The following is a 22,398-nucleotide window of genomic DNA, read 5'->3' as shown; positions in this document are numbered from 1 at the left end:
AAGGTGAAAAGTGGAAACCATTTTCAATAAAGACGACAAACAACTTCAGATAAATGTTTACTTTGCCTGACGTCTCGGTTTACTCCTTTTTCAGGGGTTAATGGACATGTTACAAAACTAAGTTTAAAAAATATTATCCAAAAATAAAACAAGACAGTAACAATATAATGGTACGACGTAGCGTAGCTAATATATTGCTGAACAAGTTAAGAAACATTAACCATGAATGTTAAAACATATAAATACAAAAAAAATATATGATTTTGTACCTATTTAAATATTTCATTTTTTTTCACCAGAGGACGAGTCAGAAAACCAAAAGATACCATTAGGCTTCGCAAAATGGTGAAATGTATACAATCTGTGGAGTTAGGAGTTCATTTTATTTCATTATATAATAGACTAAATCTCTATTTTATTAATAGAGTAAATACATTCGATGAAACGTCATAACATTATTCACACACCTAAATTAACTTAGATTACAAAGTGGTGAAGTTAAAATTTACTTAAAACACCTAGATGTTTCCTTTTTAAAAGGCAAGGCAATAGAGGTTTTGATGGGCACAGTATGCTGAGAATGGGAGATACTGGACTGGTTTGACGGAGAGCTGGAGCTTGAATAGATAAACGTTCAGTGACCCTTAAAATGGCCTAAGCCTAAAGGCGAGTAGAATAACTATGGCCTACTAACACATTTTTGAACTTATTGGTATATTTTAAAACAATTGATGTTATTATATTACGTATGTATATACACACACACACACTATATCTTGTTTTACATGTTCTTGAATGACCACTGATATAAAAATATAACAATGGACTCAGACATCGTTTAGATAAATCTTTTTAGTTCCAAATTTCTACTACACGTGTTGTGTTGGTAGATATAATGATTACATACATCAAATGATTAGAAACAAATATTACAACTTAAATTAACTGAAACTAGAAATAATTACAATAATATACTCCACAGTAAGTTTCAGTAACCAAGACTTAATCTACTGTTTTTTGTTTTTTCTGGAATGCATAATTCGTACATTATTCATGACTCAGTAATAAGTTGTAAAAGAATATAAATATTTATAATATCAGAAAAATATTAACTTTTACATACGTAATTATTAAATTCAAATAAATTGACGTTAAGCTCATTTATGCATTAAAAACCAATTACAAGAAAAAATATAATTATTTTGTACAAGAAATGACTTCCTTCTGAAGTTCCTATTTGTTAGGTAACATTTTTTTTGCTACATATTTAAATACCTTCAGTAAAGATATGAAAGCATCCATACAAATGGTACTGTAATGATATATACACAAGTTAATGTGTCTCATCCCAGTTTCTTCACTGTAGTGTAAACGTTTGATATTAAACTATAGCAATTATATGATTACAAACATTTGTATACATCCATCAGAAAAATAGAGTTCATTTATAGCAATTACAAGAATATGGCATTATCAAAGAGATGTAAAACATGCTCAAAAAATAGTGTACAAAATTGAAAGTACAAGCTCTAACAGGAAACTTCCCTCTTACGGAAATGTTTTCAGGATATACGACTATCTGCAATATACCTTAGCACTAGTGGCTCCTTAAGCAGTTAAACCTGTAAAACAACAAATCATTTCTCTCCTACAGTTGTAGAATCAGTTTTAAAACAAATATTTTCAGGTTATTCAAACTAATGCACAAAATATTTAATTTATGACTGAACAGCTGCAAGTAACAAAGACAGCAAGTGATAAGTTAGAAATAATAAAAAATTCTTGGCACATGATTTCATAAAATAACTATATGATACTAGTTAAAAAGAAATAAGGCAGAACTTCAAGACTTGACAACGTATCATACTGTCTAACCTTAAAAAGTGTTTAAACAGTATGGCATTTTAAATAAAACAAAAACTGGTTAACCAAATCATACACTAAATAAGATTCTCTACACAAAATAAAAATAGGTTTGCATATATTTACTGCTCAGTTATTACCTAGCTTTAAACTTTGTATAAAATATTAATCAAATTTTCATTTGTAAATTTAGCAAATATAATTATAACCATTAACAAAACAGTACAAGTTTTAAAATTTTCTATTTTAATTCAACAGAGTTTTTGAGTGAGAAAGTTTAAACTTTACGTGACCAATTAAATCTTACTTTTGTTTTACATCATATCTCGAAAACTGAAGGGAAAAAACAAGTTTAATTTCTAAATATTTTTTGGCTTTCACTAAAAATTCACTTGAAATCAAAAATAATAACAAAAAAACAGCAACTAATAAACATCACCACTGAAAGTTCCCAAAAAATGTAACTCTTCATTAAAGAACTATTAGAAATTTACAAAGTTCTTTGGTTATTTTTAGTTTATCAAAATACATTCATTACTACGAAGAATACGTACAGCTTTAAGATTGTAAAGATGCAACTATTTTATACATTTTTTTTATAAATAATGTTCCATACACCTCTAACACAATGACTAATAATCTATATGTTGTCACACATTAAAAGTAATGAATATTTAAACAATTAACACAGAATAATAGTTACATTAATCTTAGCTCCTAACACTCAAATTAAGATAGGTTTAATGAAACACGACCAACCAATAGTTTTCATGTTGAAAAGATATTTTATCAGCAAGTTACAAAAGTTATAATTATATGGAGAAAACTAAGAAAATAGTAGATGTTGTCGTCAAACATTTAAGTAGGCCAATCAGACAATACTTCAGTTAACCTCTTGTTATCTCCCAAGTAACAAGTTTCCAATCTACCATTAGAACCATCTTTGATTACATGATAATTGTATTTATATTTTGATGTAGCTCACATTTTCTCATGTAAACTTCTAATATTTTTAACCATTACTTTATATATATAAAAATAATTAATAAACAGAAATATCATTTAACAATCAATAAATATAAGCTATGATATTGAATGTTACAAATCAATCAAACAAAAATTTTCAAACATAAACAAGAGGTCCAAAGTTTACATTCACAGTTGGATGTGAATATACAAGCTTCAACTAATACACGAGTCAAAGCATTTTTTGATGGCATCCCTGAAAGAAAGAGAGAAAAAAATCAATTTTTTAATGTGAAACTGATTTTCTCATCATTCATAAACAATACAACTAGTTTCTTGTTGTTCCTTTTTTTGAATTTTGCACAAAGCTACATGCACTAGCCATCCCTAATTTAGCAGTGTAAGACTAGAGGGAAGGCAGCTAGCCATCACTACCCACTGCCAACTCCTGGGCTACTCTTTTACCAATGAATAGTGGGACTGACTGTCACTTTTTTTTTTATTTTCCCTACAGCTGAAAGGGCAAACATATTTGGTGTGACAGGGATTCGAACCCACAACCCTCGGATTACGAGTTGAGTGCCTTAACCACCTGGACATCCCAGGTACTATATAACTGGTTTTAATATATGTTATAATTTTAAATAGCCCAAAAGTTCAGATTTATCACAAAAAGAATTAAAAAATAAAACATTAATTTTACTAAGAACATACTAACAAATTTCTATCTGCTACTTAAGTAATCTAAATATTTCCAAATACCCACCAAGTTACCAAGAATAAAAACTTAAAATGCAGCATTTTCAAGGATGTAACATTTTTCTTGATATGTAATAATTCAAAGCTAGTAGAAATAAGAAATGTAAAACCTAATTTTGTTTTTCACTATAATGACTAAATTATTACACATTTCAAAAAAAATGTAAATGTCTGTATTCATTGCAGTGGTATATTCCACAGTATTTCAAAACTAAAATAATATAGTTTACTACAGAGTATGCAACAAAAGAAAATCTATGGGCAGAGTTAATAGTAAATATGTGACAGGCATTCCTGAAATGTTGAAAGTAATAATGTGACTTAAGTCAGAATATATAAAATAATAAGATCTCTGGTTTGGGTTATTCAGTCTAATAATATAAAAAAAATCATACAACTTTAATATGAATGTTTCCATACATTTTGTCTACTTTAAGTATAGATTCATACTAAACAGGACACAACTAACTCTGTCATACATATTATTTTTCATGTTCTTTTGAAACAGCGTAAGACTAACATGTACACACACAGGGTTGAATCCCTGTGAAGCTACTAAGATGTATGCAAGTCTAAACCCTAGCCATATTACAACACTTAAAAGTTTTTCTTTCTTTTTATCACAATACTGTTCTGAGGTTCTAGAATTTATTTTTTGCCCTTTAGAAAAACGGCTCATTATCAAATCCTAGTTGTAGATCCAAATCTTCCCAACTTGTAGATCCAAATCTTCCCAACTTGACAAAGCCACTTTCATAGTTTTTTAATAATTTTGGTTTATACTTTTTACCCTTCACTTCATTAAAACATTATATTATGGTCAACTCACTCAATACAGGCTCTGTCATATTGACCCACCATGTAACCATTTAAAAGTCTTTATAGCTTTAGTACTACTAACTTTTAATGCAGTATGTATATCTTCACAAAATTTGTCAGGTTTTCAGGAAACATTTAAAGTTTTTCAAAATAATAAAAAAGATCATATTTTCAGTGATGTATTTTTAAGAAACTAAAAAAAAAATTGTCTGTGAATATATACAGTATTTGTTTGACAAGCCTGTGTGCAAAGCAATTTTTATGGTAAGATTAAAAATACTTTTTCATCTTAAAAACTTCAAATTTCATTTGCATAATCTATAAAACTTCCTAAATACATTTCAAATGTTTGATTTCAATAATATTTTATATTTGCTATTTTCTCTACTGAAACAGCATACAATGTTGATCAACCTCATAACCACCAAAACAAATCTAAATTACCTTTTTTCTTGTTACAATGACTGCAAATTCTAAATATTATGAAATTACATTTGATTATCCTTAGTAACTTTAACCTCATGACAATATACATCTATTTCTAAATTTCATTGTTTATCGTCATATGAACCACATCTAACTAACAATTTTCACAGCATTATATGTTATAAAACACTTGGAAAACATGCAGTTCATGCTATGCTAATGAATTATACTACCAACAAGCTGCTTGGCAATCCTCATGAAATATTTTTATCATATTTATTTCATCTAATCTAACTTTAACTAAGCGAAGAAGATTCATATTTTTATATTTTAGTTCATTTTATGATAATAAATAAAGAATAAACATGACAAACAAGAAATTAAATACTTACCTGGGCCATTTTTTTTTTAACTGTTGACTGTCAATGACACTTAAACCCTACTTTTCATACTAATGGTGGTAATATACTAAATTATTATTTAATTAAATAATGCACCAAATAAAACAGAATAATAATGTGCAAAAACAACAACAGACAATTTCATTTAAATAACAATAATTGTTACAAATTCATCTAAGCTAGATGTTATCATTCCCATGGAAACAAAATTTGCACTAACAGAGAAAATGACAATTTTCTGTTCAGAAAGCAATGTAATATAATATATCATTCGACAGATGAAAACCTCGACTTTCTATTGGTTATAGATAATGTACTACTAAAAATAACAGAGGACTTAAAAAAATCCCCAAAGAAAAGACGTGACTAGTACGTGTGTGGCAAGGGTGATATTTTTGTTTGATTGTTCTGTATCTAAACAAAACTGAAGGCTATAAACATTATGGTTTGTCTGGGCAATGAAAAGTGTATAATAAGTAATTTAAGTTGAATTTTGTATTTACTGGATGTTAAAACAAAGATGAGATGCCCACAAAAAATGGGTTACATATGTCACACTATGGGAAATTCAGGATGTTTTTAAATATTGCTTTATAACATTAAGATCTTAAAACCTGTATACCATTAAAATATGGATCATTAGTTACAATCTTATGCAATACTAATTGCTATAACATGCACAGAAAGTAGTTTAAACCTTCACATGTACAGTAAATGATGCCCAGGCAAAGAGAGTTAAATGCATTAATACAATATCAGTAACTGAAGCTTTTAAATGAATTAAACCAGTTTGAATCCAGTTTTGCACAACTTATAAAAGTTTCTCAGACACTTTGATATAATAATAAAAAAAAAAAACTGTTATAATTAAATGACACCAAAATACATTTTTTCAGAAATAGCTTATATATACACACACACACACACACACACCATACTGACCCAGTTGTATGGTGATCTACAATATGAGGTGACCCCCATTTTCATATCAGTAAAGTCAACCCTATAACTGTACAGTCAATAGGTGGGTTAGTTGCAAAAATTAACAATTACTTTAAAGCAAACATCTGGCACAGACAACAACAGTAGTCTGGAACAGAGTGAAAGGACCTGTGATCTGCTACAATTATTAGGTTACTATGAATTTGACAGCCTAATTATTAATCATTAACACTGCCTCATAACAGGGCCAATATAGTACATATCAAGTTAATGATTTTACTTTAACTATAAAAACATATAAAGTACTAGCATTACTAACCTTGAAGAAGCTATAATGGTGAAACAATTTTAATATTATCTTGAGAGTATATGTTGATTTTTCTAGATTTTTTGTCAAAAAATATAAAGCATTACCTGGCATATGGAATGTATGAGATGGAATACCAAGTCATAGCTAAAAACTGAATGATACAAAACAGAAGAGTAAGCCCAATGTTCTTCCACTAAAATACAGAAACAGACAAAATTCATTAATAACAAAAAACAACCAATTATAAAATTAAAAGAACAAAAGACAAAAGCAGTTGAAACCATTTATACCAAAAAAGAACACTATTCCTAACTGACTTGTATCAATAAATGTATACAAAGAATTACTGGTATTATTTTAAGGTAGACTTCAGAAGAGATTTTTTTGTTAATATACACAACCAAACCTCACTGTCACAGCCAAAAATTTGATAACAATGAAGGTACCCAATTGATTATTTAATGCATTCTAATAATTAAAATCTCACATTACATATTCAAACTCAGACTAGCATAATAAATTAGCTGTATTATTCTCTGGATTAATTTTTAGTTCTGATATAGGTAAATATTTAGGTTTAACCAAAAATTATTAATAACTATTTATATTAAAGAAACAAGAAATTTTAGTATTACAGTATTACAGTTGTAAAACATTCATTATTTACAGTACTGATGTATTTTCAATATTACTTGGCAAAAAACCATCTTTCTGTCAAGGGAAAAAATCAAACCTAAATTTCAAATTTATTTTGTTGTCTTATTTATAACAGGATTACAAATGTGGGATTGTTTAATTATGCATCAATTATCCAATGTCTGAAATACTGATATTAAAATATTTTGTGACATTTATTTTATAAAAAAATAATTATCAGCTGTGTACATTGTTTTAACTTCATATTCTTTTAATAACTTGATTAACAGCTAAAGCCTATTAAACAATGAGATTATAGTGCAAATAAAATTAAAGCAAGAAAATATCCAATAACTGTGTTTACAGTGAGCTAAGTATTTAGAGACAAATGTTCACTAGCTGTAGGGATGTACATAAACAAAAAACAGCAACTAGTTAGCATTTAACTGATTGTTAATAAACAATCAGTTTCCTCACTTTCCTACAACTGTGATTGTTTTTTTATCATAATCCATGTTGTAACATAAAATTTGTTTGTTTTTGAATTTCACACAAAGCTACTTGAGAGCTATCTGTGCTAGCTGTCCCTAATTTAGCAGTGTAAGACTAGAGGGTAGGCAGCTATTCATCACCACCCACCACCAACTCTTGGGCTACTTTGTTATCAACAAATAGTTGGATTAACTATCACATTATTATGCCCTCATGGCTGTTTGGTGCAACTGGATCATAAACCCGCGAACCTCAGATCACGAGTCGCATGCCTTAACCCACCTGGCCATGCTGGGCTATAACATAAAGTACTCTTAAGTTCATTCTTTAATGTTGATACTTTTACAGATAATACTAAAAGGTTAATATACTAACCCAAAATGCAGCACACAAGGTGAGAACTAAGGAAATCTGAAAAAATATAATAAAAACAGTAGGTTTTTATGACCTAAACATTTAAAAAACTGTCACTATAAAATTAAGTGAATAAACTTTAAACAAGAAACACAAAAATTAAGTAGACCTCTTGATTTTACTCAATAATAAAACACTTCTAGAAAGTGCTGTTCAAGTTTACTTTAAAAAAAAACAAGCAGAGTTAACTTCAATTACTCATCATTTAAAAGTGTTTAAACTTAATTATATTTTGTGTATATTCATTCTTCACATATTGTACAAGCTCCATACTAATGTGTGTGTATATATATATATATATATACACAAAGTTAGTCATTTTAAGGGCCAAATCTAGAGATCTATTACACAACAGCTTTTTTTTCTTTGAATTTTGCACAAACCTACACAAGTGCTATCTGTGCTATCCATTCCTAATTTAGCAGTGTAAGACGAGAGGGAAGGCAGCTAGTCATCACCACCCACTGCCAAAGAATAGTGGGATTGACCATCACATTATAATGCCTCCATGGCTGAAAGGGTGAACATATTTGGTGCGATGGGGACTTGAACCCGCAACCCTCAGATTACGGGTCAAATGCCTTAACCCACCTGGCCATGCCAGGCCTACACAACAGCATCTGATTACACAAGGTCCAACAAATGATGCAACTATAATATAGACTGCATCCAAATCTCAAAGTATGATAATTGGTAAAGTATAACATCAAAATCATGAAACAAACTGCATACAAAGTTTTAAAATCTTATATTTTGACAAGTATCTCAACCTTTTTTGTTGTTTTTTTTATATTACATAAGCCCAAAAATGCAGTTTTGAGAAAACTATGTTCTCATTAGCATGCATTATTGGGTCTTTTCTGCATTGTTTCTTAATTCCAACACAAAAGAATACAATCTATGACTTGAATACAGTAATATTATGTTCTAGCTTATCTCACACACAAATAAACTGAGTTTTATTTTGAAATGAACAAAGGTTAAATGAATTTTCTATATGTGTCTGATTGGAGTTGGTCAATATTGGTTATCTGCTAATTTAACCCTTCTATTACAGGTTGGGTGGAATCCACCTAGCTCGTAACCATAAAAGTATCCATGAAAATAATTACACTATGGTTTTTCATAATGTACACGTTTACAAAATTTTGCAGGTTATTACTATACATTACAATGTTTTCATACACAAAATATAAGTTTTTTTAAAAGTAGGGATTAAGATATTTTACTTAAATACTTTCTTGTAAGTTCTTTTCTTTGAGAATGTTGACGAGGCAATGTGCAGAATAATTTTCATTTTAAGATTAAAAATTATTTTGTGCATCAGAAATTTTCCCAATTTCATAAGTGAAATCTTTATAATCTCCAGATAATCATCAGTTGTTTTTTTTTTTAAACTTCACATTTAATTTGTCATTTTTATTATTGAATCAGATTCTGTGTATGTGTATGGGTTGATCTGACCAGTAGTCTTGTAACCACCATAAAAATTATGAAATAAATATATTTTATGCTTTTTTCATTCTAGAATGACTACAGATTATAACTTGAAAACACAAATGTTTAGTCTAAATAGCTTAAATGACATAACATTATGCATTTATATATATTTATTGTATTTACCCTTCAACCATTGTTGGCTACCATCACAGAAGTTACAATGAAGCAGTACAGGTGTATTCAGGTTATTGTATCCACAAATATAAAACTGACCTTTCATCTTTACAAAGTGGTCTGTCTTGGCTACATTTTTATGAACTAGTAATACTATTTTGTAAAATACAGTCACATTTCAGTTATATTACATTATATATGAATATACATTATTACTATTTACAAGAAAGTTCTTTAACTTATTTTTCTCAAAACATAGAAGAGAAAATAAAGAAATAAACAATCCTCTCTTCTAGTCATGACCTTTGTACTCCGTTGCTGTTTGTCATAGATTGCTAAGCCTTAAGAAATTTTGCATCTGGAGGATGTGAAACAAAATAATTGTTTTAGGTTTTATATATTCATACATCATATGCCTAATTATGACAAAATCTTCTCTAAATATTGTTCATTTCTTACTTCATGACACATTCATCTCATCTGTAAACTATACAGTCATTATCATATAGTACCAGGTAGGTCTAGGGTCTATCTGTAGAGAAAGTTCTCCAGACAAATATAATTTAACTAACAAATAACTTCATAATTTGAAAACAGAAAGGAACACTTAGAGAAACTATAAACTTTTAAACACAAAGCTATAAATAAAACACAACATTTAAACCTATAAACTTAACCAACTACAATGTGATTGTCTAACTAGTAACAATAAAGTTATTCTTTGGAATGAACAGAAAAATTCTAAGAAAAGTCAACATGTGGGTTACTTACAGGTAAAATATTCTACAGTTGTGCAGCAACAACTTACTCTACATAAATGTCACAAAATGGCAAAATATAGGTTTTAAAATATTTGAGTTAAAACTGTTGAAAAATGGTTAGAATTAACACACAAAATTGACATTAAAACTTGTTTCTCAAAACATTTATCAAGTGATGAAAACAAATACAAGAAACTCTGCCTTCAGTGTTCAGGTATAATAATTGTTAGAATAAAGTTAGTTTTAATCCTAAATTTTGTACCTTTGTACATGAATATGAATCATATATACAACTGTATGGTTTAATGCTTAAAAACTACAAAAGATCTATTCAGTTCTCAGTTACTAATTGTAACAATACTGTGTACATTTTTCTAGACAATTTAATATATTTTTACACTTGTAAAGGTGTTCATGACAATGTTGGGGCCTTAAGTGTTGTCTCTAAACTAACACAATTATGTAAACTTCATAACCAGCCAAGAGAAATTAAAAATTACTAGTTTTCTTTATAATGCAAGCATATATAGTAAAAACCTAGTATTTTTGGATATGTTTTAAGTAGTCTAAATTTAAACATAAACATTTGATAAAACATCAATTTGTTTTGTAAAATAATGTTTTTTCATAGTTATAATATTATCTTACAGAGTTTGAAAACCATTAGGTAATGAATAACAAAAAATAGAAAGTCTATTCAGATTATCCAGTACCATATGTTAACAACTATCAACAATATTTATCTTCACAACAATGGTATGATATCAGTTAAGTTCGTAAAGATTAGCTGAGTTATGTAATCGGTAAATTTTCCATAGTTTTTGCATGAAAGAAGACACTTCCACTATTATGATACAGTGTTGTGGTGTAATCTGTGTTGATCACCTAGTCTTAAAGCAATCTAAACGAGTCAAATAAGGCTAAAACAATGTTAATATTTCTGTAAGTGATTAGCTCAGATCAGCTCAAATAACTGTTAAAAACAAAATGTTTTAAAATTTCTATTACAATTATGTGGCCATGATTATTTATAACCATATTCAGACAAATGTATTATAGTGTTCATAAACAGGATGTCTATTTCCAAAAACATTTTTAAAATTTCTGAGTTAAACAAGCATACCATTTGTATTTTAATGTATTTTGGATATTAACAATGAAAAAAAACATCTTTACCAATGTAATTCTATCTTCTGAGCAGTACAAAGAAGATTCTGTAACAAATTATGTTATAAGAGTTGTAGGTGTTATAAAGATAATAAAATTGTAGAGAATAGTTATTATTTTTCATTATCTTATGTTATCCAACAAAACAACTTTTGAATTTTTACATTTTCATTACTTTACATCAATAAATAAAAACATAAGTGAAAAACAAGAACCACAGTACTTATCTCCAACCTCATTTTTTGCTGTTATTTTTTGTTTAATAATGGTGTCACTAGTACACTAAATTTTTTATTTACTTTAGTAGTGCATCAAAGCACAAAGAATAGCACACACACACACACACACACAAGGCAAACAATGTCCTACAAATACTGTAATTTAACTGGATTTGTTACTACGAAATAAGAGTCTTAAAATAAATCTCTAAATTTCACAACCTGAACATCATGAGAGAAACTTTCAAACTGAAGCCAAAACAGGCAAAACTCTGTCACGAAAACAGCACAATACAATACATTATTTGGTAGGTTAAGACTTTGTATTTATTTCTGTTGGATAAAAATGATATAAAATGTCAGAAGGTATTACTGGAAATTTGTGAAGAGAGGATGTAACAAGAGGGTAAAGCAAGATGGTTTTAATTTCTAGTTTATGTCTCTATAAACAAATAAGATAGAAGGCTATAAAAATTAGACTTGATCCAATATCTATAGTATAATGAGTAATTTATGTCGAAGTACACACTTCAAGGTAGGGTGGTAAATAAATTACAGAATGGTTAAACCATAGTGACCAATTTTACAGTTCTCATAAAAGGGAAGTTTGGGATTTATTGAAATATTTTCTTTTAAATTTAAAACACTAAAACTTGTATAATGCTAAAATCTGGTTTATTAACTACATTTTAATGCAAAGTTTATTTCCACAAATTAAAAATAGAAGGTTAAAGGATACAATTATTAATTTATGGAAAACAAAAATGAAAGGTAGAGATCCAAACCCATTCCCACTTACACTATATTCAAGAACATGATTATGCTATTATAAACTAGAAACATAATATTAAAATATTTTTTAGAAAATTTGTTTTCTTTAACACTTTAACAACAAAAGAGTTAGCAGTAGGTGCTTCCCTCTAGTGAGCAGTTAAAAATTGAAGACAGTGGTGCATTGCCTTAGTAACTTTACCATAACAAAGACAGGGTAAACAAGTGTGGTAGCATTATGAATTAAACCCAACACCTTCAAACCATGAGGTCCTTTTCACCCTCAAATCACCAGACCATGCTGGTCCAATGCTGAACAACTTGAAGTAAAAAAAAAAATTTTGGTTAATCGATTTTTTTGCATGACACTAATAGTCCTAGTTGCTGTTCCCAGGTAATTATTTTTATTGCTCAACTCTATTTTTTAGTTATCTAAATTTCCCCACTAATACACTCTTCAGGGTTTTGATAATTATATAAGGAAATAAAATGTAAAGAACTACCATATGTCACACCATCAAAATTGTGAAGAAAAATGTGTTACCATTTTATAATGGCAAAAATCATTATTTAAACACTTATAACTCCAGCTTTACAATTTTAATTTTTACTTATGGAAAAGAAAACAAATGTTTGTTGCTTAACATCAAGTAATTAGTAATGAAACAAGGCTTAAACTTACCAGCATTATAATTGTTGCTATAATTCGAGTTGAAGCAAACATCTTTTTAAGTTGGTTGAGGGGACCCATGAGGAAACATGTACTATAACAAATACAAAAAAAAGGCATTTCTAAACCCACTTCTATATCTATTCAGTTAGGTTAGAAAACATTTTAATAATTACTTTCCAGCTTTGTCTTTAATAAAAGTTTTGTCAAGCTTGGATCTCCAAGTCACAAAGAACTTTTCTACAGTTTTAAATTTTCCTTATTTTTTTATTTCTGAGAGCACAGTAAAGGTTCTTCTGAATTTTAATTTTAGAAATATTGAAAGCAACAAAATGCTTCACTCCTATCAAAAATTAAGCTGTATGTATTACATATGCACATTCTAAATGGTCAAACTTACTAGTTTTACAGTGATACTATAAATGAACCTAATCTATGAAAGCTTGACAAAGTCAGACATAATAAACATATTATTAATTAATTGATTATATAATTCAAAGACATTGTACCTTCCATTCATGTGACATTTCTTATTGTTGCATTTTTTATCAACATTAGCTTTTATAAATAATAACTAATACTATATTATCTATAGGCAAAGAATGACTTAAAGGCAAAGATAAAAGTTATTGATGGTGGAACATATGTTTTAACAGAACATTTCTATATTCCACCATCAATAACAATTTTCCTTCTGCTTATAAATCATTGTTTACATGTTATATTAGCATAATGTGCTTTCTCACTCAAGTAAACTATAACATGTAATTTCCAGTAATAACAAATGTTTAACTATTCATGGTATTTACAGACTTCAATATCCTATATATACAATCTTTACATACTTCTGGATAAAGAATGATACTAAAATTATATTTATTAATATTGCTTTGAGTATTAGTTTCATGTCATATAAACATCAAGTCATTCATTTTAACATGTTTACTTATTAATTACATTATTGATCTACTGTAATGAAAGGCTGCCAAGGAACTGATGGGAGAAAAGTTAATGAAAATCAGTTTTTGTTCTACTTCTAATAAGAATTTGACATCCAATGCCCAATAATACTATCCATATGAAAATATAAACGTTATGGAAGATTAATAAATTTCACCCAAACATTTTGCAACAATCACAAAACAAAACATAATTTTAAACTCTCACCTAGCTAAGGCTGTGACATTCCCTATGGTGTAGAAAATACCAAATAAAATAAAACCATTCTTCAACAAAAGGCATGCAGATCCCTAGAAATTAAAATACCAATGCTAAATATAAGTATATAATTTATATAAAATAATTTTTCTTCAAGTAAACTACTAAGAACCAAACAAGCTTGTGTAGAACAGTACACATTATGCATGTAGACATCTAAAAACAAAAGTGAATAGAATTTGTTTAGGTATCTTTTGTCATTATCAATATTTGTTGTAACAAACAAATATTTAGTTACAAAAGTATTATTCAAGGCAGTTGTGACCAAGTTTTAATTCTAGGTTTTTTTGCTGAAGAGGCTGGTATGCTTTCCACACGTCTGGGTTGTTCCCTTCTTAACATGTTTAAAAACAAACTTATTTGAATGTTTTTAAGAAGTGTTCATATTTTAATGACTTCTTTATTAAGTTAAATAAGGGTATTATCAGTTAGGTGGATGTAGAAACCTTTCTTGTGTACAGCTTATATATTATTACGTTATGATTACAATATACTGGACGGTGTTCTTCTCTAACGTGACATGTTATTGAAGACGGACAGATTTCAGTCTCGTACGTATATTATCCCCCGAACTTTAACTTATCCTGTTGGCTTTTTGTTTCTCTAGTGTATTCATTCCACAATCACATGGAATAAGAGGTGCTTTTGCTTTTCATTGTATCTTTAGGTGTCTCTCAGGTATACATTATAAAGAACATAAACACAACCAGTATACAGAAAGAAAATTACAGATAGAAAGCAATATTTCTCTACCTAAACACAGTAGACACTACATCACGTAAAAACACAATGGACAGTTAAAACACCTTTTAATAGATCCTTTGTTAGTGTGGACAATAAATACACTGAAGAAACAGTAAGATTAAAAAAATTTAGAATTTAGGAGCATAATAGATATACCACCAGAACTGGCCAATTAGGAAAATCTGATAACTGATTATCATGGGGCTTATTTATCAATTACATCAAACAAATTAATTATTTTCATGAGACAAACAGTTGTAATAATCAAAAACTGTAATAATCAGGTATATTAATTTCCTGACAATCAACATACCTTACTTTTGATTGGATGATTAGTTTAAATAACACTAATCAATTTAATTGATTATATTATCGATCCAATCAATCACCCAGCTCTAAATGCCAATCTATTTGCAATAGCTCATTTTGACAGAGCAGACCATCTAATAATCTGTAATATTAAAATAATGAAACATCATATACAAAACAAGAAAGGTAAACCAATCCTTCTATATTTGATAACAAGATCAGCAGGCCTACTAAAGAAGATAAAAACAGAACACCCCTCACGAAGGCACGATAACTCTTAAATGGGTGACCCTAAGCTACTAATGATAACAATAATTAGTATTAGGCCATCAAGAGCTCACTATAAGAACATAATTCAACATGTTCATAACAAAGTTTTGTAAGTGTTTTAGATTTTCATCTTTTTAAACTTTTACTGCATTTTCTGATATTCCAATTATACATACAAGGTACTTTATACACAAAATCACACCTGATAGAATATCAATAATGTTTACTGTTGCATTATAATTCTAGGTTGTGTCATTGTACAAACTGTACTTGTAGGAGCTATAGTAACTGGTGTAATGTTACTATATTCCCTTACATTATTACAACACTCGAGAACCCAGCATTTCATTTTACTTTCATATAATGCTAGTTACTACATAAAACTGTTTCAAAGTAAAGCTTTCATTCTGATATAATCCTAGGTTTTAAACATAATAACAAACATTAACATATCATCCATACTTGATCACACTAGTACTATCAGTCTCCATTACAACATCACAAGCTCATTAGCATACCATGGACTGAATTCACATAATTTCATCTAATACCAAAGTATTAATATAATTCTGTCAAACTGCACGTTTGTTGCTTCACAAACGGTAAATTTTCCTAATATATTACTCATGTACGTCAATGAAATGTTTTATATTTCAATATTTTCTTAATTTGAATTTGTTTCCCCTGAAACTTTTAATCTTCAAATTACTGATATTATACACCACTGTTTCAATATTGCTTTATACTGGTGATACTCCATATGTCTTTTGAAGAAACTCCTTGTCCAAGTTGTACAATGCATCATGGTACCATACTTGAGTGATACATCAGTGAATCATATAAAATCCACATTAACTTAAGTGACACAAAAATTTAAAAAATGAGTAATAGGAGCTTTTCCAAAAGCATGAAAAGTACCTGACAAAGCTCCAATCTCCAAAAGATCTGAGAGAAGGTTCTTCACAGAAACATACAAGTCAAAGCTTCCAAAAGCCTCTGGGTTTTGAATATTTCATATTATTACAAAAACAAGAAGTCATCATCATCTCCTTTACTTGACATCTTCAAATTAAAATTCATTGTTTTTCAACTGTAACTTCCAAAACCACAAAACAATGAAACTTTGTTTTTTTTATAAATCTCTCAAAATACCATTCTGCTTACCAGTCAATAACATTAAGAAAAAATACAATTATGCCAAATTTTTAAATAAAAATTTCAACTATTATCAGCATTTAAAAAATATCAATAAATAATTCATCTCAAAATATTTCTCATATATAAACACTTAAATCTCCTTTCAAGACTTCATGACTAACTAAATAATGTCAAGTGTACTGTCATGTTCTATCCAATAAAATGTGGCTTGACAGAACTAAAAGCTGTATGCACAAAATAGTCAAATGACATCATTATATAAATCAGGGGTTCCCAACCTTTTGGCACTCGTGACCCCTTACCTAAAAGTTTGAAACCCATATGACTCCCTACTTAGGGCTTACTATCAGCAGCTTAATTTTTCTTTTATATTCTGTGAAGGAGAAGGAAAGAAACATCTAAAAAATATATTTAAAAATTCTGTAATTATTTATTAGCAAATTAAATCACATTGGTCCAACCTGAATTCACAAAAAGAACATATATTTCTTAAAATAATATTAACATAGGTTTGAACAGCTATCCAACCCAGCTAGTGAGATGCCTGATGTTGCATTTCAGCAGCAAGCTTTGAAATTCGTGGCCGAGCGTTTGTTAGAGCCAGTCTTATGTCATATCCAACATCCAATCTGTTCCTATTCTTTGTTTTTATATTGACAAGAGTGGAAAATCCTGCCTCACACAAGTAGGTAGAAGCAAATGGAACAAGGACACGTAAAGCTATCATGCTGACTTTGGAGTATGACTGATACATAGCGCACCAGAACTGAGTCACGGATTTCACCTTGAAGAGATCACGAGCTGAAGAGTCGTTCCTTAGATCCAGAAATTCATCTTGTATATCATCTGGGATGCTGGATACATCAAGTTCAGTACAAAATGGGTTCCTTACCAGGGCCTCCTGTTCCTGTGATAGCTCAGGGAAGTAACGCTCAACTTCCTTTTCTAGAGACTGAAGATGTTCGGTAATCTCATCCTTGAGGAACTGATCCAGTTGGATCTGAGACTCATCCGTCACTCCACAAAGTTTTTCAAACATAGCGATGTTTCCAAGATTGGTTTTCCGACGCCAGTTCTGCAGTTTGGAAACAAAGGCCCGAAGACTATCTTGAAAAAGGAGAACATGTGTTTCTCTTCCTTGAAGCTTCAAATTGAGCTTGTTCAGCTGGTCAAAAATGTCAGCTAGGTATGCAACCCTTTTATTCCATGCTTCATCTTCAAAGTGAGCTACAAGATCTTTCCTTTCTTGAGTCTCCAGGAATAGCTTTATTTCATCTTTCATTTCAAAGACACGATTAATAATGATTATATTATAAATCATAAGAATCAATGATAATAAAAAGTTAGTTTACTGCACCAGTTTTTGGTTTTTTTAATTAAAGCATGCCTAGGAAACCAATAAGAATCGCTGTTAAAACAGAAAACATCATTAACCTGGAACCTAAACATTTTATCAAACTCAAACAATTGTTACTTTACTTTTCTTGATAACAGTACACATTTCCAGCAATAACAAACTAACAACTCTGTTTATTCTGTTATTTGATTATTATTCTTGAAATGGAAATATCTGTTGGTTTTTTTTACTCTTTTAATGTACCAAAAATGCTTTAAAAGAAAAACAGACTCAAAGCTAAAACTATCTCTAAAACAACTTCTGTTGCACTATTTTATCTATAGTATTAGTTTTAGACACATCTTGAAATTAGTAATTTCTATAAAACTTTACTTTCTTTGAACAAATACCTTATTCATCCTTCTAAATGATTAAGCTTATGTAATAAAAAATAACTGTACTTGAAATTCCTTATTATAAAGTTAAGCGTTTAAGTTTTTTCTTTTGTTATAGTACGTGTATATTATGGTTTAAATAAATAATCTGAAAACAAAACTTAAGTATATACTACAATAAATCAGAAACTGTTTTTACACAAGTTTTGATTCTGATCACTTTCTTAAAGCTTCATTATGAATTAGTATCTCAGCAGCAATACTATACGACTTACTTCTCGAAGCAAAATCTAATAATCATCTACGTCATGTCAGCAAATAGCATACCAGAATATTGAAATATAAATGAAGAACACATGGTAATGTGTTACATACAGTTTTATTCAGCACACAAAAGGCAAGCTTCATGCCATAGCAGGGCTGCCTACTTTGCCAATATTATTTGGTATAAAACAAACAGTGCAATAAGCATCCACACTAGCCATGACACGATGAGCATCCTATTAATCTTTCAAGCATCCCACAACCATATGGCAAGATAAATACCTCTTACACACATCTTTAGTCAGTTGTGATATTTTTCAAAGTACTCAAGGTACTTTAGAGAACAAATACATAATATATATATTAGGTTGAGGAATAATTCATGAGCATTTTTAAATAATTTCATTCAAGCATTACATGCAAGACTATACAATACTTCAATGCATGAACACATTACACCCAAAACATTTATTATGATACTTTATTTCATGTAATACCTAGGTATATAGTATGCATTGTTGTAAACGAAATTGCAAGAAATTAAATGCTAAAAGCAGATGGTGTGGAAAATGCTCGATTTTGTCCACTTGACATTCCATTTAATGAGCTGAAAATGAAAGCAAAATTAAAGACATACAAAATCAAACACACCATCTATTAGAGCAAAAATTATCTACCAAATGACATGAAATATTTTGCGAAAGCGTTTCATTTATAAATATATTTTTTTAACTTGAAAAAACGCTCACGAATTATTCCTCAACCCAATAAATATATATTCTGAACAACAGTACTTTCAGTTGTATGCAAAAATAATGATGGTTGTTAAACATATTTGTTTTAATTCTTCAAAGTACTCCAGTAGAAAAATTTGCTAACTTCTTCCTTTAATACAATTTTAACTATCACATCATGGTTTAACATTAGAAAGGAAAATATGGCAAACTCACTAGTATAGAAAGCACAAATCCCAACACAAAACATATGATAAATCCCTTAATCCTAGTTGACCAACTGAGAGACGATGCATCTCGGATCTGTAAGGAAAGTAAAACAAAACTCTAATAAGCTTATAAAAATGCAACATATACATATTACAATGACAATTTCAATAACACCATGGTTATACTTGAAAACCTGATTTTTTTCAAATTTAATCAAATATTTTCTCAGTAAGTATAACTACATATTCAAGATTAAAAACTAAGATATGGTTGTGAAATAAACATATCATAGGCTTTTGAAAATTTACATTCCCAATTATTTCCTTCCATGTAATTTTCCATAAGTAAATATAAGGTAATCAGAAGTACATAAAAGTATTTACTGTAAGAATGCATATCTACTGCATTATTACTGTACATGTTATTATGGCATAGAATCTTTCAAACACTCATTACAAAACACAACAAAAAAACCATAAAATAATGTTATTATACATATATATTTAACTATGTTTATCATACTTGACATAACACAAATGGCAGACCTAGAACATTTCATGTAATACAGTGTTTCCCAAACTGTGGTTTACGAATCCTTTGGAAGTTTGGAAAATGTTTTACGGGGCTCTCTGAAATAAATTCTGTAATTGTGGAAGGAAAACTGTTTGCACACATCTGTTGCACCGAGTAGATAATAATTTCAAGACCCCTCACGTAAATGGAAATATAAGGGGTATTTTATGCTATTCTTAAAAGTAAGTACACTGTTAGTGTCTACTAAGTTTAGGGTTAAGCAAAGTGTTACAAGTTAGAAAGTGAAATCTTAGAAAAGTGTTGGTGTTTTCATAATGTAATAAAAATTAATAATGATAAGTAATAATATATAATAATGTTATAATAAGAAGTATGTAATAAAATGATCACAAGAAATTAAAATTTATATTTCCAAGATTACTGTTTTTATAACTTATATCAGATAAGGGAGAATCTTTTTGGAAAATATTTATTTTTAGGAGGGGGTTCATGAGATTTGACATTTTTGTAAGAAGGGTTTGCAGGATTTTTAAGTCTAGAAACCACCGATATAATCTATTTTCTTGGTACAAAGTAAAATGGTAGCTAAAAGTAAGAAGACTTCAAAATCTCTATGCATGAAAATGCATGGGTGGGAAAACTGTGTGTGTTTTCCTTACTTACGTATTTGTTAGAAACAAATCTTTGTGGCTAAAAATGTTCATGAAATGGTTAGTATAGAACCCTAAAGTCAAAGATCAAGTATTAGACTAACAAAATTAATTTAGTAATTTACATTAGGAAAATTAGTTAACAAGCATTTCCAATTCCAGCAATGCACAGGGTTTGCTTTTATTTGAGCTAATAAAATTAGCATTTTAGTGTGCATTACGATGTCAATGAAACTCGCAGCATGTATGACCGGTAATAAAACATAACAGAATTTTTTTCCTCGGTTTCAAGTGCGCATGTGGAACATCCATTCAAAATTTAACATTTTTCTATTGCAGCTATCACAACCACTATCAACTTAACGACTGACAATGTGTACATTAGATGCGATTATTAGATATCATAAAAATCAACTGAAAAGAAACAGTATATACAAAGCACAACCACCCTCAATTTAATAACTAACACAGTTTTAAAGACTGTCACATTACTAGGACAAAACCAATAAACGTGATAAAGGCGGGGCATTATAAGCCTAACCTGTGATGTTATGCCTTGTTCTTCGGCTTCCTCTCCGCTTAATGCTTGTTTGAGTTTGTTCATAATAAACAGTAACAGCGCTAAGAGTTTCAGAAATAAAATACTAAACACTTTTCAAAAGCTTATTTCTTTTTACAACTAAAAACATGAGTTAATTATCAAACTTTGCATTATTTAATATAACTTTACAAATCACAAACTGCAAGTTCACTAAAACTAACGTATTTAACTTAACACGACTACTACACTTATTAACTAAACAATAACTGGAGCCTTGCTTACAGGTTGCACTACTAGTAAACCAATCAACTTTGTAAATTTTTAGCATTTGGAAGTAATATTTATTAGTACTTGGTGTGTTACTTGTAAAAATAATTTAAATCACTTCACTCATTACCAGCACACACGAATTTTCCTGAAACTTACGAACCAGTTACTTAATTTTGTAGTAAGAAATATTTCAGAGAGTCTGATAAAAAAAAAAGTTGTTTGTTTATCATTAAATACAAAGTTACATAATGGGTTATCTGTAAGTATCGAAATCCTACTTTTAGATCTATAAGCTTCCAAATAACCGCTGAGGCATCAGGAACCTGATAAAAGAAGCTTTAGAAACTAAACTAGTAGAACATTATATCAAATAATAAAAGAAATATGAATTTACTGAATTAAAAATTTGTATTTCGATGTTCATGGTGGGCCGAACACATATAGCCTATTATGCAATTTTGTGATTCACAAGAAATAAATTAATATTGCTAATCTGTTAACATGATAACATAAATCAAAATCTGCATAGAATCACA

At 29.2% G+C, this 22,398-nt stretch overlaps 1 protein-coding gene across 4 annotated transcripts; it reads right to left on the bottom strand.

Annotated features, from left to right (window-relative positions):
* Positions 1-837: 837 nt before the first annotated feature.
* On the bottom strand, positions 838-22,091 carry LOC143251037 (vesicle transport protein SFT2A-like). Of its 4 annotated transcripts, XM_076502333.1 has the most exons (7): positions 21,593-21,890; positions 19,874-19,960; positions 14,397-14,479; positions 13,242-13,323; positions 7,990-8,025; positions 6,591-6,679; positions 838-3,085 (listed from the first exon to the last, which is right to left on the bottom strand). In XM_076502333.1, the coding sequence occupies exons 1-7, from the start codon at positions 21,653-21,655 to the stop codon at positions 3,046-3,048; spliced, it is 480 nt and encodes a 159-aa protein (XP_076358448.1). In that variant the 5' UTR covers positions 21,656-21,890; the 3' UTR covers positions 838-3,045. The 4 variants fall into 4 exon arrangements, with proteins under 4 accessions (XP_076358448.1, XP_076358446.1, XP_076358445.1 ...); XM_076502331.1 differs by lacking the exons at positions 838-3,085; positions 6,591-6,679; positions 7,990-8,025; ... (1 more) ...; positions 14,397-14,479; positions 21,593-21,890 and adding exons at positions 14,490-18,203; positions 21,990-22,091; XM_076502330.1 differs by lacking the exons at positions 838-3,085; positions 6,591-6,679; positions 7,990-8,025; positions 13,242-13,323; positions 14,397-14,479 and adding an exon at positions 14,490-18,203 and having other exon boundaries at positions 21,875-22,015.
* Between the last annotated feature and the right edge of the window lie 307 nt (positions 22,092-22,398).

Source organism: Tachypleus tridentatus, chromosome 5 (genome assembly GCF_004210375.1).
Source record: "Tachypleus tridentatus isolate NWPU-2018 chromosome 5, ASM421037v1, whole genome shotgun sequence".
NCBI lineage: Eukaryota > Metazoa > Arthropoda > Merostomata > Xiphosura > Limulidae > Tachypleus > Tachypleus tridentatus.
Note: the sequence above shows the minus strand (reverse complement) of the source record. Positions and strands in the feature narration are given on the sequence as shown.

Excerpts from the sequence above, each read along its gene's own strand:
- LOC143251037 (XM_076502331.1), bottom strand. The coding sequence starts at position 19,907 with ATGTTTTGTGTTGGGATTTGTGCTTTCTATACTA. Across the intron at positions 18,204-19,873 it reads GATTTGTGCTTTCTATACTA|ATGAAATAAAGCTATTCCTG; the intron begins GTGAGTTTGCCA and ends TTGAAATGAAAG.